Consider the following 14,373-nt stretch of genomic DNA (forward strand, 5'->3'; position numbering starts at 1 on the left):
AGATAGATAGATAGATAGATAGATAGATAGATAGATAGATAGATAGATAGATAGATAGATAGATAGATAGATAGATAGACATATATAGATATATTCTGGGATTTTTTTTTGAGTGGGGAAGACAAGGCAATTGGGGTTAAGTGACTTGCCCAAGGTTACACAGCTAGTAAGTGTGTCGAGTGTCTGAGGCCATATTTGAATTCAGGTCCTCCTGACTCCAGGGCTGGTGTTCTATTCACTGAGCCACCTAGCTGCCCCAATATATTCTGGGATTCTTAGTCCAAAAGGGTATATTAGCTACAAATACAGCTGGAACTAGGAGTGAGCAAGGTTGTTCTTGAAGGGCTGCATGGTGCTGATGGCGGGCCTCACAAAGGGGATGATTTTTTATTTTATTTTTTATTCTTGAACATTTTAATGCCACAAATGTCACTTTTCATTGTCACATGATGAGCCAAGTCAGCCATGTTCCAGGGATGACTCACAGATCTCAGATATGGTTGGGAACATTAAGTAGAGAGCAGGAGGAGATGCACAATTCTCAAACCTTGCCTAGGGGACACAAATACCTCGTCCCAGATCTGCCAACTAGCTGTAATGGTAAAAGCTCTTACCCCTCTTCTGACAGCCCCAGTGTGTGGATTAAAAAGCCAGAAATGGTTTTAAACTGGTACCCATAGACAGCGATAAGAACCACCATGGAGTAAGAGACCACAGTCATCCAAAAATACTTCAGGTTTCGCCTCCAGCAGTCATAGTGAATCTGCAATCAGACATATTGCACAAGTTAGTGGGGACTGCAGTATATTAGAGACACTGAGGCCAGCCAGAGGCAGCTCTCACAGGAGATACCAACAAGCACTGGGCAACCCACAGACAGCTGGGGCAGAGTTAAGCAGCTTTCTCCACAAGAGCCTATTTTCCAAGTTGGCAGCAGAAGCCTGGATTGTCAAAGGACGACAAGCTGTCACAAGGCATAGAGAGGAATCTTAGTGTTTGTTTGAGCTCAGTGACTAAAAAAGCACAATATCCATTGCTCAGCAAATAATACAGCATCTTCTGAATCTAATAGCCATGGGTTATTGCTTCCTCACATTTTTAATGGAAGTGGAAAAGTTGGAAGTTTAATAGAAGTCCCTGCCTCTGTCCCCCTTTTTCTTCTGTCTTTAATGCTCTCCATCTCTCTTTGTCTCTTTGTTTCTGTCCCTCTCTGTCTCTGTCTACTTGGTCTCTCTGTGTCTCTGTCTGTCTGTCTCTCCCTCCCTCTCGATTACACACATTTTATTTCCAATCCCCATGCTGGCGATCCTGGATAACTTGAAGAGATTAATGACCTTCCTGTTTCCTTTACAGGTATCTTGCCGAACCAAGTCTGTTCCTTAATGGACTCACTCTATGCTTCATACTTTTAACTCATTAAGATCATTCTTCTTCTTTGTTTCCCTGCCCCCTCTTCCTGTTTTCTTACAGATCAGCCTTACCTTGCATCCCACAGGTATACTACAAGCTGACATTTACATAAGACTTTAAGTTTGCCAAATGCTTTATAGTATATTATCACATTTGAACTTCACATTAGCCCTGTGAGGCAGGTACTGCAGACATTGTTATCCCTACTTTCTGTATCAGTAAACTGAGGCTCAAAGAGATTAGGTTACTTGCCCAGGGTCCCACAGCTGCTAATTATCAGAAGAGAGATTTGAACCCAGGTCTTTCTGACTTGAATTCCAACTCTCAGAGCACTATGCCAGGAGTAGGAAAACTATAGCCTGTGGGTTTGAAGTTTTTGTATGGCCCATCACCTAAAAATGGTTTTTACATTTTAGAATAAAGTTTGATTATATTTTAAAATGTAGAAACCATTTTTAATTTCCTGCTTATAAAAAAAAGAGGGCCAGATCTGGCCCTCAGGTCATAATGCTGAGCCCTGAACTATACATGTAAGTGAACAGATGACCAGCTGAGAAGCATTGATTCCTCCTGCCTTCTTAAATGTTAACTTTGCAGCATATGTCTTAGGATCTCCAGTCCTGCTTTGGATTGGACTGGTTATCCCCAATTCCAAATTCAGGTAGTGCAGAATTAAGTTAAGATACAGTGATCTCGACCCCACTGGTTTGTGCAATAGTAGATCTATTCACTCTCACTCTTGAATAGTTAATTTCTGCTCCTTCCTCGATCAACTGGCATGTTTCACATCCCCTATATCTGTTTTCTTCTATCTTGTTTCAGTTACCTGACAGCTATAGTAAGTGTGAAACATGGCCAGTGTAAACTTTTGGCCGGCTAAGGATAAAGCGGTAGCTTAGAATGACTCCATTTTCAACAGCACCAAAAACTTATTTCTTCGAAAACATTCATTAAGAACGTACTGTGCAAAGCACTGTGCTGGGGAGATAGAAAGTTTAATTAAGAAGCAGCCCTTGCATTGTCCAGGCTTAATATAAGGATCAGATAAATAGGGAAAACTATACAATAACCCATAACAAATGCTTATAGAGGAGTGTAAACAAAGTCCTATGGGAGATGTAAGGGGCAAAGGTTATGACTTATTAGGGAGATCAAAGAAGACTTCTAGAATAGAAAATATCTCTATAGCTGAAGAGGAGAAGGGGTGGTATTTCGGGTACAGGATCAATGTGGTATTCTGCTTGGCTTTTGAGAACCCTGGGTCAACTTCACATTACAATGACGCAAAAGAAGATCCAACAGCTATTGATTCTTGGGAGCTAGCATGTGGAGAAAGCAGATAAGGGCATCTATATCTCCCATGGCAAGGGAATTTACCTGATATAGGGCCACACAGGCAAGAAAAAGCATGATGTAGAGGATTTTGTAGACGACCACCTTGCCATCAAAGCTGACAATAAAGAACATACTACCACAAAGGAAGATCCAATATTTAACCAGGATTCCGGTAATGAAAGAGCCCAAGAGATTCATGAGACTATTCGTTTGTTTCTTTTGATCTATAAAGACAGCAAGAGAAGCCAAATATGGGATCATTAATTTAGAGCTAGAAGGTATCTTAGGGGCTATCCAGTCCAGCCCTCTCATTTTACAAATGAGGAAACTGAGGTCCAGAAAGGTTAAGATAACTTGCCCAGGGTCATAGAACTACTAAGTGTCTGAGGTAGAATTAACAATCAATCTTCCCTGATTTCTAAGTCCCCATTCCTAAGCTATTACACCAGATATAAAATCCATTCATTTCATAATTACCAAAGCACCAACCGTGCTTTCCAAATTCCTGGCCTCTACAGTAATAAAATTTCTGAGACAATAAGAAGTGGCATTAAAATTGTTGTATCTATCCATTAGATACTTAGTTGCTTGTTGGTTGATTTCCACACTCTACAGGGAACGTCTCTTATTTCATAGGAAGGTTTGGTTTGTTCCCCCCTCTTTTGGCCTTACCATCCTATGAAATTAGCAAGCTGGGCCACATAGCAAGGGTTCATACCTTAATTCATTTGGGATTTTTATACCACTCACTTATTAAATATGTATATATATTTAATTTATGAAATAACACAAGCATTTCCATAACATAGTAGAATTTTTAAAAACATGATTGAACATGAAACTGCAAGTTATATACAACTTACTATTCCTTTTTTTTTTTGGAAGGGAGCAGGCAGGGCAATTGGGGTTAAGTGACTTGCCCAAAGTCACATGGCTAGTAAGTGTTAAGTGTCTGAGGCCAGATTTGAACTCAGGTCCTTCTGACTCCAGGGCTGGTGCTCTATTCACTGTGCCACCTAAGCCATCCCTACTATTCCTTTTAAACATATAATAAAGTTATCATGTAACATTTTTTTTTACTTTTTTTCACCTCTTCTCTCTCCACAGAGATGACTGCCATTAGATACAAATGTGTATGTCTGTGTGTGTATAATTGTTCTATACATGCTTCTATTTCTTGCATCAACTTCTTGTATCAATACATGCGTCAATTATTTCTCTGGATGCAGATAGTATCTTCCTTCATAGGTGCTTTTTAGTTAATTTGGACATTTATAATAGTTAAAGTGACTTAGTCATTCAAAGTTGTTTTTAAAACAATATTGGTGTTACCTTTATCCACTCAGTGTTATGGAAGGATTTTGTGCCTAGAGTGTTAATTGTTTTTATCTTTGCCTGTTGAAATCCATGACATTCTTCAAGATCTTATTAAAATGCTGTATTGTCTGAGAAGAATTTCCAGATTCCCCTAACCAGTAATAATTTCTCTATCCTCTGGTTTCCTCTAACTTTTTTTTATCCTTTCTATACAATAAGTCTATTTTGTTTTGGAGCCATTTTCACATAGAACTTTAGACCTAGAATGGACCTTGGAGTTTATCTAAGTAGAACTATTACATTTTATAGAAGACACAGAGCCTAGACAGAGGTGAAGTGACCTACTGAAATTCACAAGGATAAGTTTTAGAGCCAGAATTAAAACCCAGACCCTGAGATTCCAAATCCATTATTAATGTTAATGATTAATAATAAGAATAGCTGGTATTTATATAGTTCTTTAAGATTTGTAAAGTGCTTTACATATGTTATCTCACTAAATATTTTGCTCTTTCAAGTAGAATGTAAACTTCTTGAGCATAGAGACTATCTTACTTTTGTATCTTAATTTGTATCCAAAGTGCTTAGCAAAGTGCCTGGCATAAATCTATCTACTCATCTATCATTCTATCTATCTATCTATTGATCTATATATCTATGTGTACATCTATCTCTCTATGTGAATATCTGCCATTGATATATATATATATATATATATAATATATATAAAATCTCTGTATATACCTATCATCTATGTATTGATCTGTGCATCTATGTATGTATTTATGTAGATATATGCATACCTATCATCAATATATGTATATATCAATCATCTATGTATCTATGTTTCTATGTAGCTATCATGTCTTTGTATTAATCTATGTATCTATCATTTATGTATCTATGTATATATTTATCTATGTAGATATCTATGCATCTACCCTCTATGTATGTATTTATCTCTCTATGTAGGTATGTATCCTCAGTCTATATATATTGATCATCTATGTATTGATTTATATGTTTATGTATATATGTGTCTATCTATCTATCCATTAGATAACTTAGTAAGAGCTTGTTGATTGGTTTCCACTCTACCATAATGCTACTTATTTCATAGTAGACTATGAGATTCTTGAAGGTCCATGTCTTATTCATTTTTGTATCCCCACAGAATCACAAAATTTGAGAGCTAGAAGGGTCCTTGGAGGTCATCTAATCCAACCCATCCCAGAAAGGGATCCCTACTACAATATTCCTGATGAGTCTCATCTGCCTTTGCCTGATAACCTCTAAAGAAGGGGAAACCTCCTGGGAGGCTAGGTGGCACAGTGAATAGAGCACTGGCTCTGGAGTCAGGAGGACCTGAGTTCAAATCTGACCTTAAACACTTAACACAAACTATCCATGTGACCTTGGGCAAGTCACTTAACCCCAAATGCCCTGCCTTCCCCCCTCCAAAAAAAAGGCAAAAAAAGAAGGGGAAACCTCCCCCCTCTTGAGAGGGACAATTCCACTCTGGAATTTGACTCTAATTGTTAGAAACACTTCCTGGCATCAAACCACTTTGTCACTTCCACTCATTGTTCCTGATGTTACACCACAGGGTCCAAGAGAACCAGTTTAATCTTAATCTCTCTTCCAAATGACAATCCTTCAAATACTTGAATGCAGCCATCATATTCCCTGAATCTTCTCTCATCCAGACTAATCATCCCAAGTTCCTTCAGCCAAGCTTCCTGTGATCTAGAATAACTTAATATGGAACTGTACTTTATGCAAGCATGACACCAAAGGTGACCCTGAGTTCCTTTCCTGACTGCCTCAGCTACTTTATTAAACCATGTCAGTGGCTTCTATTAAGATCCTGGGGCCTCCACATAAAAACATAAGAAATGGCTCTCTTGCCCTTTTTTAATTAAAAAAAATCACTCCAAGGAAAAGTGGGGTGCTTTCTCTCAAAGGTTTCCCCAAATGCAAGGATCCCTTGGGTAGCATTTCCATTTGTCTTACTATGACCTTACCACATTCATCACCAGTCACTTCCTGTAGAGCTTCGTCCTTTGCCTTTGCCAGTAATTGTCTTTCGGTCACATGCTGTCTCAGGAGAAGCCAGAAAGAAAATGCATAGAAAGTCTGCAATTGAAAACAAATGAAAACCTTTCTTTGCTTATTCAAGGACCTCCTGGGATTAGAGGCTCTTCACTTCTACCACGGAAGTGACTTTCAGAAATATATCTTTGAAAGGATTACTTAGTCTCTTGTGTGTTTTTGGAGACTGGTAACAGGGGATCACAGAGGTTCAAGCTAAGGATGGGTCAAGTGATAGCACCCATCTCTATACCTCCAAAGAATCTACAAGCCCATAAAATTGGAGGGAAATTTGGGGATCATCTACTCACCTTTATACAGATGATGAAATTGGAGTAAAGGTAAAGGACTTTTCCAAAACAAGTTGGCAGGAGAACCATGGCTAAAACCTCAGTCTCTGAAATCCCAATCTAGGGTCCATTGCACTGTATGTCTCCTTAGGAATAGTGAGCTATCCATAGACTATTGAGTCCTTTTCTCATTATTACTATAATCATTTATTTACTGTTTCCCTTCTGACTTCCCTAGCCCCAAACTGCATTTCAGTCTTTCCTTCCCACCATGGTCATCAAAAGGTGCCATGCTATTTAATGCCAAATTTAGAATTACTGAAGAGACAAGTTCTTACCTTGACAGCAATATGGAAGCAGGGCTGGGGATAAGGCTTTAGATCAAAGTCAATGAGGACTGAAGTGGAAACTCCTGGAAATAATTCTTCCTGGGAAACTTTGAGAGCCACAAAGAAATTAAGAAGAATGAGGGTGTTTGCATAGATGACGAGGAAGGGTGAGCTGAGTAGAGCCAAGCGTCGCCTGTTCCGAGACATCCAAATGATGCATGACCAGATCAACAGGACAAAAGTCAGCCAGCTATTGTGAGTGATGCTCCAGACCTGCAGCAAAATGGCAGCACAAGAGTCCATTTGGCTGGAATCTAAACAAATGTGTCTTGGGAAGAGTAGACACATTTTGTAGTGTCTGGAACATAATCCTCTTGATACATCTCTATGATCTTGTTACTCTTCTACTCCTAAACCTTCAGTAACTCCTTATTGCCTACCAAATAGAGGATATAAGCTCCTGACCCTAACATTCAAGGCTCTCTACAAAATAGCTCCCACCTTATCTCATAATACTCCCTTCCTATACTCTACTTTCTAACCAAACTGGACTACCCTCCAAGCTACCTTCTCATGTTATTCCTACCTCCATGCCTAATCTCATGCCATCTCTCCTCCTTGTGATAGATTCATACCCCCATCTCCATTTTTTGAAGTCCATCCTTTCCTTCAAGGTCCAATTTAGATACCACATCCTCCACCAGAACTTCTCTGATCATCCTTACCCTCATTCCTCAAGTGAAAGTCACCTTTCCCTCCTCAAATTTCTGATAGCAATTTGCTTTCACCCCTCCATCTCAACTGTATTCTCCCCTGTATCACAGTTATTTGTATACCTGTTCTTTTCTCCATTGGGCTCTAAGAAAAAAAGAAGACCTTGCACTTCATTCATTTTTATAACCCCAGTGCAGGGCCTTGAACAGTAGAGGTGCTTAATAACATCTTAATTGAATTAAATTGAATTGCTGAATAAATATTTATTTAATTTGTTGAAGTAGGGAAGATTTCATAGAACTGCACTGGATTCTGGGCACCACTGAGGGTCTTTCAATGCTCTTAGCAACTTTCTAAGGCATCAGTTACAGAGAAGGTCATGGTCTGAGCTGATAGAAGTTTCTTCACCTCAGAATTCCCTGTACCAATGAAATGATGGGTAAAGTCTCTATCTTTATGTAAAACAAGATTTTCTTTTACTTGTCCTAAAGAATAGAAAAATAGCAAATATAACAACAAACCCAAATAAATTTAAAAATAACCAGAAGTTTCATCAATCTTGGACCTTACCATCATAATGATCAGTGCTGTGATATAACTTTGATTCATAATGAGATGGCCAAGGACAGAGAAACTGCTGGGCTCTTTGTCCTTAGGTTCTGTCTCCTCAGGTAAGGTGCTGCTTCCTACAAGTAGTGTAGATAGATTTACAGATACCAGGGAAGAAGACTGAGGGGGTCAAAATAGATCTAGGAATCCCAACTGTTACAAAAACACTTGGTTGTCTTTTTGAGCATGTTTTATTGTAGACATATTATTCCATCTCCTGAAGGATTCCATCTACCAAGCAATCTTCAAAAATTTCTTCCCACCTAACTCACATCAACAACATTTTGACTTTTGTCTTGCCTCTGGACTTCAATGATTCTAAATGAAAGAGTGAGGTTGATGACTTTGCACAGTTATGCCTCACTTAAATCCATGTCATTGGTCCTCTTCAAGAACAAAGGACAAAAAAATAACACATGAACAGCTTCAAAGGAAAAACCGTGTCTTAGTCAATGTGTTGGTTGATTTTTTCATTGCTATGCTTCTTTGTGACAAGGGAGGTCTCTACTGGGGAAAGCGATGAGCCATTAAGAAATGACAGGGGTATACAAAAGAACCAGGGAACATCAATCATATTTAAGTGAAAAAATCAATAGGGCAGTTAAGATAACTAGTACAGACATTGCTATCTCTATTTTACAGGCAAGAAAACTGAAAAGAGGGGCACAGAGAAATTAAAGAACTTCCAAAGGTCAAGGCAGTGTGGTATAGTGAATAGAGCTCTGGACTTGGAATAAAATAATCTGTTTGACATGATTTATTTAGTCACTTAAAATCTCTACAACTAAGTTTCCTCAGCTATAAAAAAGAGGGTTGAATAAATGTCTTCCACAGTCCCTCAATCTATTAGTTGTGATTCATATTCTAGGACATACAGCTGGTAAGTGGCAGAGCAAGGAATTCTGACTCTAAATACCTTGCTCTGTTCACTGATACATAGCTGCCTGTTAAGTTCAGGTAGGGGCTTAACACCACTTCCCTAGACCACCATTGAATTCCACCTACACAAGAAGAGAGAGCCTTACCATGTTCTGAATCACAAAAAGCAGGTGAATCCACACCATAGCTTGGGAGCTTATACTCTTCACGCTTTAAAAGTGGCATATCCTGCCAGCTCCCACTTGGGAGAATAGTCAACTGGTAGGAAAAAAAATTAGAAGTTAGATGAGGGTATTGGATGGACAATCACCAAAGAGAAATTTTAAATTCTATATAATGCCCAACCACCACATGAATGTATATATCCTTGATAATATTCTAATAGGTTGCAACCTGATTGCACCCACCAATATTTTTTCCATTTTCTTTTGGGTCATTTGCAGTTGTCATTCTCCACATGCCCGATCCTTCCATTAAAGTCCTTCTTACCCTGATATTTCATTGTGCTGTAGATGTAGCCCTGGGTTATTGGAAACCATATCAATGTACTTGAGTTTTGAGAAATCGTGGCAAGCAAGAAAGATGTTGAATATGGGCACGATGATACATTTGCTGTGGGAGGACCAGCCTAGCTGAATTCAGGGAAGCCTGGCTTCCTGGATGGTTGCTGGAAGATGAATTTTTCAACTGTTCTCAAAGATTGTCAGCTAAGACATAGAGCATTTGTAATCTGTGCAGGCAAAGGAAGTATGAATGCTGGCAAAACCTCAGATTTCTGACTTATTGAGCAATATTAAGTTGTTCCAAGTTGGTTGGAACAAGACTAGAACTGAAGTACCCTGGCACCCAGGCTCTATCCATTTTGTTTAAATCCAATAACCAACACAATTGCTTGTTTATCACAGGTGCTTAGCAACTATATGCTGATGGTTATGATGGTAAATTTGAGGAAGAGAAAAAGAAAACTTCAGTCAGGTAGGAAACTCCCTTTACAATTTAGCTGAAACACAAAGGGTGTGAAGGGGAATAATTTAAAATAGACCTGCAAAAGAAAACTGGAATTGGGTTGCAAAAGACTTTAAAAGCTATGAGGGATTTGTATTTTATTCTAAAGTTAACTGGAACTCATTGAAGGTTCTTGTTGTTGTTCATCCTTTGTTTTGGAAAAGGACCAATGACATCATGGGGTGATGTTTTGACTTGAACATGAACTGGATTTAAGTGAGGCAGAGTTACGCAAAGTTGTCAGCCTCGCTCTTTCTTCCAGAGTCATTGAAGTCTAGGGGCAAAACAAAAGCCAAGACAACTGGTACTGGCCCAGGATTGCAGATTTTTTTTTGTTAAGTATTTAACAAATACAAACTTTTAAAATACTAAGTGGACACCATAAATTTATGTAATTTGTTCCAAAAAATATTAAATTTAACCCATCACAAAACTTACTACTGAATCTCCCCCTAAACTTCTCCCACCCCATTTTTAATGTATTTACGGCTGGCACTCTTCCCTCTTTTTATTTTTTCCATCTCTATCACTAGGCACTAACTCGACACCCAGCTCCCATTGCCACAGGATAAATGGGAGCTCTCCCCTTTAACATAGAAATATATAATCAAGCTAAACAATTTAACATATTGGCCAGGTCTGAAATGTTAGGCACTTCTGGGGAAAAGCAACATAATAAAACAGTTTTCTGGCCAAAGAACTTCCAACTTCATAAAATGGAGTGGTCATTTCAGTTCAGTTCAGTTCCAGTAAAACTCTGGTTTTATGTGTACCTAACCAGGATCTAACACTTCATTCTGCTAACTACTCTGACTGGTCAGCCTATGTACAAGGCAAGATCTTTTCTAATCTCACTTAATAACATAGGTCAGTATTGGTTTTCCTTCCATTACAAGCCAATGGCTAATTCTACCTGCAGAATAAAAATGTTTTCTAGAAACTCATTGTGTTGGTCTATCATCTCATTAGCTTCTTTACCCTTCACTGCCAGAAAAGGTTGCAATTTAAAAAAAAATAGGGAGACACAGATAAGAATTCAAAGATCCAGATCTAGAAGCCCATCTTCCTCTTCCTTCTTATTCTCCTCCATCTACTCCTCTTCCTCCTTCTTCCTGTACCCTTTAGCAATGCTGGCCCCTCAGGGCATTTTGTATTACACAACATAGAGGTCTCCCCTCTTCTAGCTGAGAATGTGGATTTGTTGGTGAACTTCAATCAATTTCTTGATGGAGGAGGAGGGAGTGATATGTTCAGACTTGTGTTTTAGGAAAATTATTTTTGGCAGATGAATGAAGGATGGCTTGGAAAGAAGTGAGACTTGGAACATGGAAACCAACTAAGAGACTATTACAACAGTTAAGGTGCAGGTGTTGAGGGTGTGAACTGGGAAGGGGCCCCAATGGTGATGAGTGGAGAGAATAGAATGAATACAACAAGAGGTTCTGAAGAAGCAGAATCATCAGGAGTTAACAACTGATTGGCTAGAGAGCTTGAGAAAAAAGAGTACAGGTTGATTCCAAGGTTGCCAATCTGGATGACTGGAATGATGGTGGTGGCATTAACAGAAATTGAGAAATTTGGAGAATAGGTGGGCTTAGGAAAGATAATGAGCTCTAGTTTGAACTATTGAGTTTGAGATGCCCGTGGGACATGGAGTTGTAGATGTCTATTTGGTGATGAAGTATAGGAGCTCAAGAGAGCATTCATCAGGTGAGGATTCATTCAGTAATAGGCAGAGGAAGAAGAAAGGAATAGTAGAAATTGTACATTCCCTGTTCAGGGGTACTAAGACAGCTATTTTTTAACCTGACAAGAATAGAGAGGTTTTGCTATCTTCCTGAGGTATTTTTCCAAGATACAGCAGAGACTTTCCCAAGAAAAATCAGAAGAGATGACAACTACCCACTTCTGGTGACTTACTTGGGCACAAATAAAACTTCCAGAAAGAACCTAAAAAGTATTACCAATGACTATGAAGTCTTAGGCAAGAAACTAAAGACCATAAGGGCAAAGATTGTTTTGCCCATTGAAGACAAGGAATGCAAAAGAGAAAATTTATTTGGGAAGTAAATATCTGACTGAGATGATAGTACTTGATAATATATTTGGGATTTCTGGGATTACAATGTAGGGATGACCAATTCCTGGTTAGAGATAGAGTATACCTAATATAACTGGTAAGAACATATGTTCAGTGTCTTGCAAAAACGTAATTTTAAAAACATGGAACAAAAAAGATGGAAGACAAGATCAAATAAAGAGGAGAAGGACTCATGTAAAAAAGTTTTTTTTAGTGGCAAAGATCTGGAAACTAATGGGGGACCCCATAAACTGGGTACAACACTTAGTACAATGCCTCGCACATAGTAGATGCTTAATAAATGTTTATTAATGGATTGACTGACTGAACCAATTATAGTTTATGAGTATAATGAAAGACAATTGTACCATAAGAAGTAGAGAAATAAACAAATATGGATACATAAGAAACTCATCAACTAACTTGTATTTAAAAGAGAAATGGACAGAAAATGGAAGCAATGCCAGGTAACAATAAGATAAATATTAAAATATTTATTAAGAACCTACTACATATAAGGCATTGCAGATACAAATAACCGAAAGTGAAATAGTCCCTGCCTCAAAGAGCTAACGTTTAAATAGGAGGATGTACCATATATAGCAGAGTGGAGGCCAGGGAAGGGAGTTTTTGTCTGGAATTCAGTGGGGTTGTGAATGGAGCCATAGGTGATTCAGTTATCATGCTTACATTAGCAGTGGTAGTATTGATTAGGTTACTGTTCAAGAGCAAGAGATAGAAATGAAAGGACAAAGAGTCATGGTATCAGTAAGGCAGAAAGGACAGATAGCGAATCATATTTGTGTGTGTGTGTATTAAGCACATAGAAAGTGCAAAGGAAATATTTATTATGCAAAGTACCTGGCACATTGTAGGTATTTATTAAATTCTTGTTAATTAACTGCATGAATTATGTGTCATCTTTCTAAAGCATAGGTCTGACCATCTCACTCCCTCAGTCCCCAAAACTTCAGTGTCTTCCTGTTGCTTATAGGATAAAATGCGAAGTAGTCAGTCATGTATCTAAGGCCCTCCACACTTTTTGTTCTGCCTACCTTTTCACACTTATTTTTCATTATGCCTCTGCATTCATTCCATGTTGCAGCCATACTAGATTACTGCCACTCCACCCCTTAGCTCCATGCATCCACACAGGTCATTTCCTATGGCAATAATGAATTCCTTTTTTACCTCCAGCTTTCAGAATCTTCCTCTCCCTTCAAAACTAAGCTCACTTACCACCTTGCCTGTGAAGTCTGCTTTCCCTGATCCTACCAGATAAAATAGCTCTTCAGAGGATTTTAGATTTTTCCTTTGTCCCCTTCATATTCCACTTTGTATTATTCTTATTAGGTATATAAGATTCTCCCCTAATAGACTATGAGTTCATTGAGGTAAAAAAAAAAACAACCAGGATCTCTTTCATTTCTGTATACCTTATCCCTCCCTCAATAAAGTGTCTTGAACAATTCGGCAATTAAGTTGGCAATTAATAAATGCTTGCTGTTGTTTAATTAATGCCATACTCAGAGCCTCTCATCAGTCATGGAGAAGAAATTTCTTTGTCCATTTTTATGAGGCTCCATCTGATTTTCAAATCTCCTTTTTGTTCAGTCAAGATGATAGAATAGGGGCAATGACATACATTTAAAATTCAGGGCCCTCAATATAAAATTTAGCCAAAACTACCTTGCCATACAGGCAACACTTGTCTCCAGAAATGTCCTGTGTTTCACCCTGATGAAGCCCCCAAGATCTGCAAGAGGAGTTGTTACCCATAAGCATACATGTGAATGCCCTCACCCTGTCCTTCTCACTGGCAATGGGCCACAGGACACAGTTCAGCTCCACTTCATTACAGTCTGTCGAAGAATCTGGAGTAAACTCTTCTATCCATTCTTGTTTCTGTGAAAAACATTTTTTTAAAATAATAACTCCAATGAGGCCGGTAATATGGAGAATATGACTGAATTTTCATTCTGCATTCATTAGAGGGCAGGGCCTGTCTCTTACATTTCTTTGTCTTCCCAGTGCTTAGTAACACAGAGCAGGCACTTAATAAATGATTGATTGGTTGACTTGCTACATGACTTTGGGGAAAACCTTTTAACCTCTCTGATTCTCAATCTATAAAGTAGAGAATTTTTATAGAGCAATAGAATTACAAGGTTGAAAGGGAACTTAGGGGCGGCTAGGTGTTTCAGTTAGTAAAGCACCAGCCCGGAGTCAGGAGGACTCCAATTCGATTCCGCCTCAGACATTTCACACACACACACACACACACACACACACACACACACACACACACACACAC

General features: G+C 38.6%; 1 protein-coding gene across 1 annotated transcript in view; it reads right to left on the reverse strand.

Moving 5' to 3' along the window:
- LOC138149349 (piezo-type mechanosensitive ion channel component 2-like) overlaps positions 1 to 14,373 on the reverse strand; it is a 97,092-nt gene that overhangs the window by 77,091 nt on the left and 5,628 nt on the right. Inside the window, exons 5-11 of the mRNA XM_069072314.1 lie at positions 13,863 to 13,964; positions 9,121 to 9,232; positions 8,057 to 8,172; positions 6,782 to 7,045; positions 6,087 to 6,159; positions 2,788 to 2,969; positions 615 to 763 (exon numbers count right to left, since the gene is read on the reverse strand). Of these exons, the coding sequence (XP_068928415.1) occupies positions 615 to 763; positions 2,788 to 2,969; positions 6,087 to 6,159; positions 6,782 to 7,045; positions 8,057 to 8,172; positions 9,121 to 9,232; positions 13,863 to 13,964 (998 nt within the window). The remainder of the gene's footprint in view (positions 1 to 614; positions 764 to 2,787; positions 2,970 to 6,086; positions 6,160 to 6,781; positions 7,046 to 8,056; positions 8,173 to 9,120; positions 9,233 to 13,862; positions 13,965 to 14,373) is intronic.

Source organism: Petaurus breviceps, unplaced genomic scaffold (genome assembly GCF_028583685.1).
Source record: "Petaurus breviceps papuanus isolate PSGF00001 unplaced genomic scaffold, PetGlider_PUasm1.0 90847, whole genome shotgun sequence".
Taxonomy (NCBI): domain Eukaryota; kingdom Metazoa; phylum Chordata; class Mammalia; order Diprotodontia; family Petauridae; genus Petaurus; species Petaurus breviceps.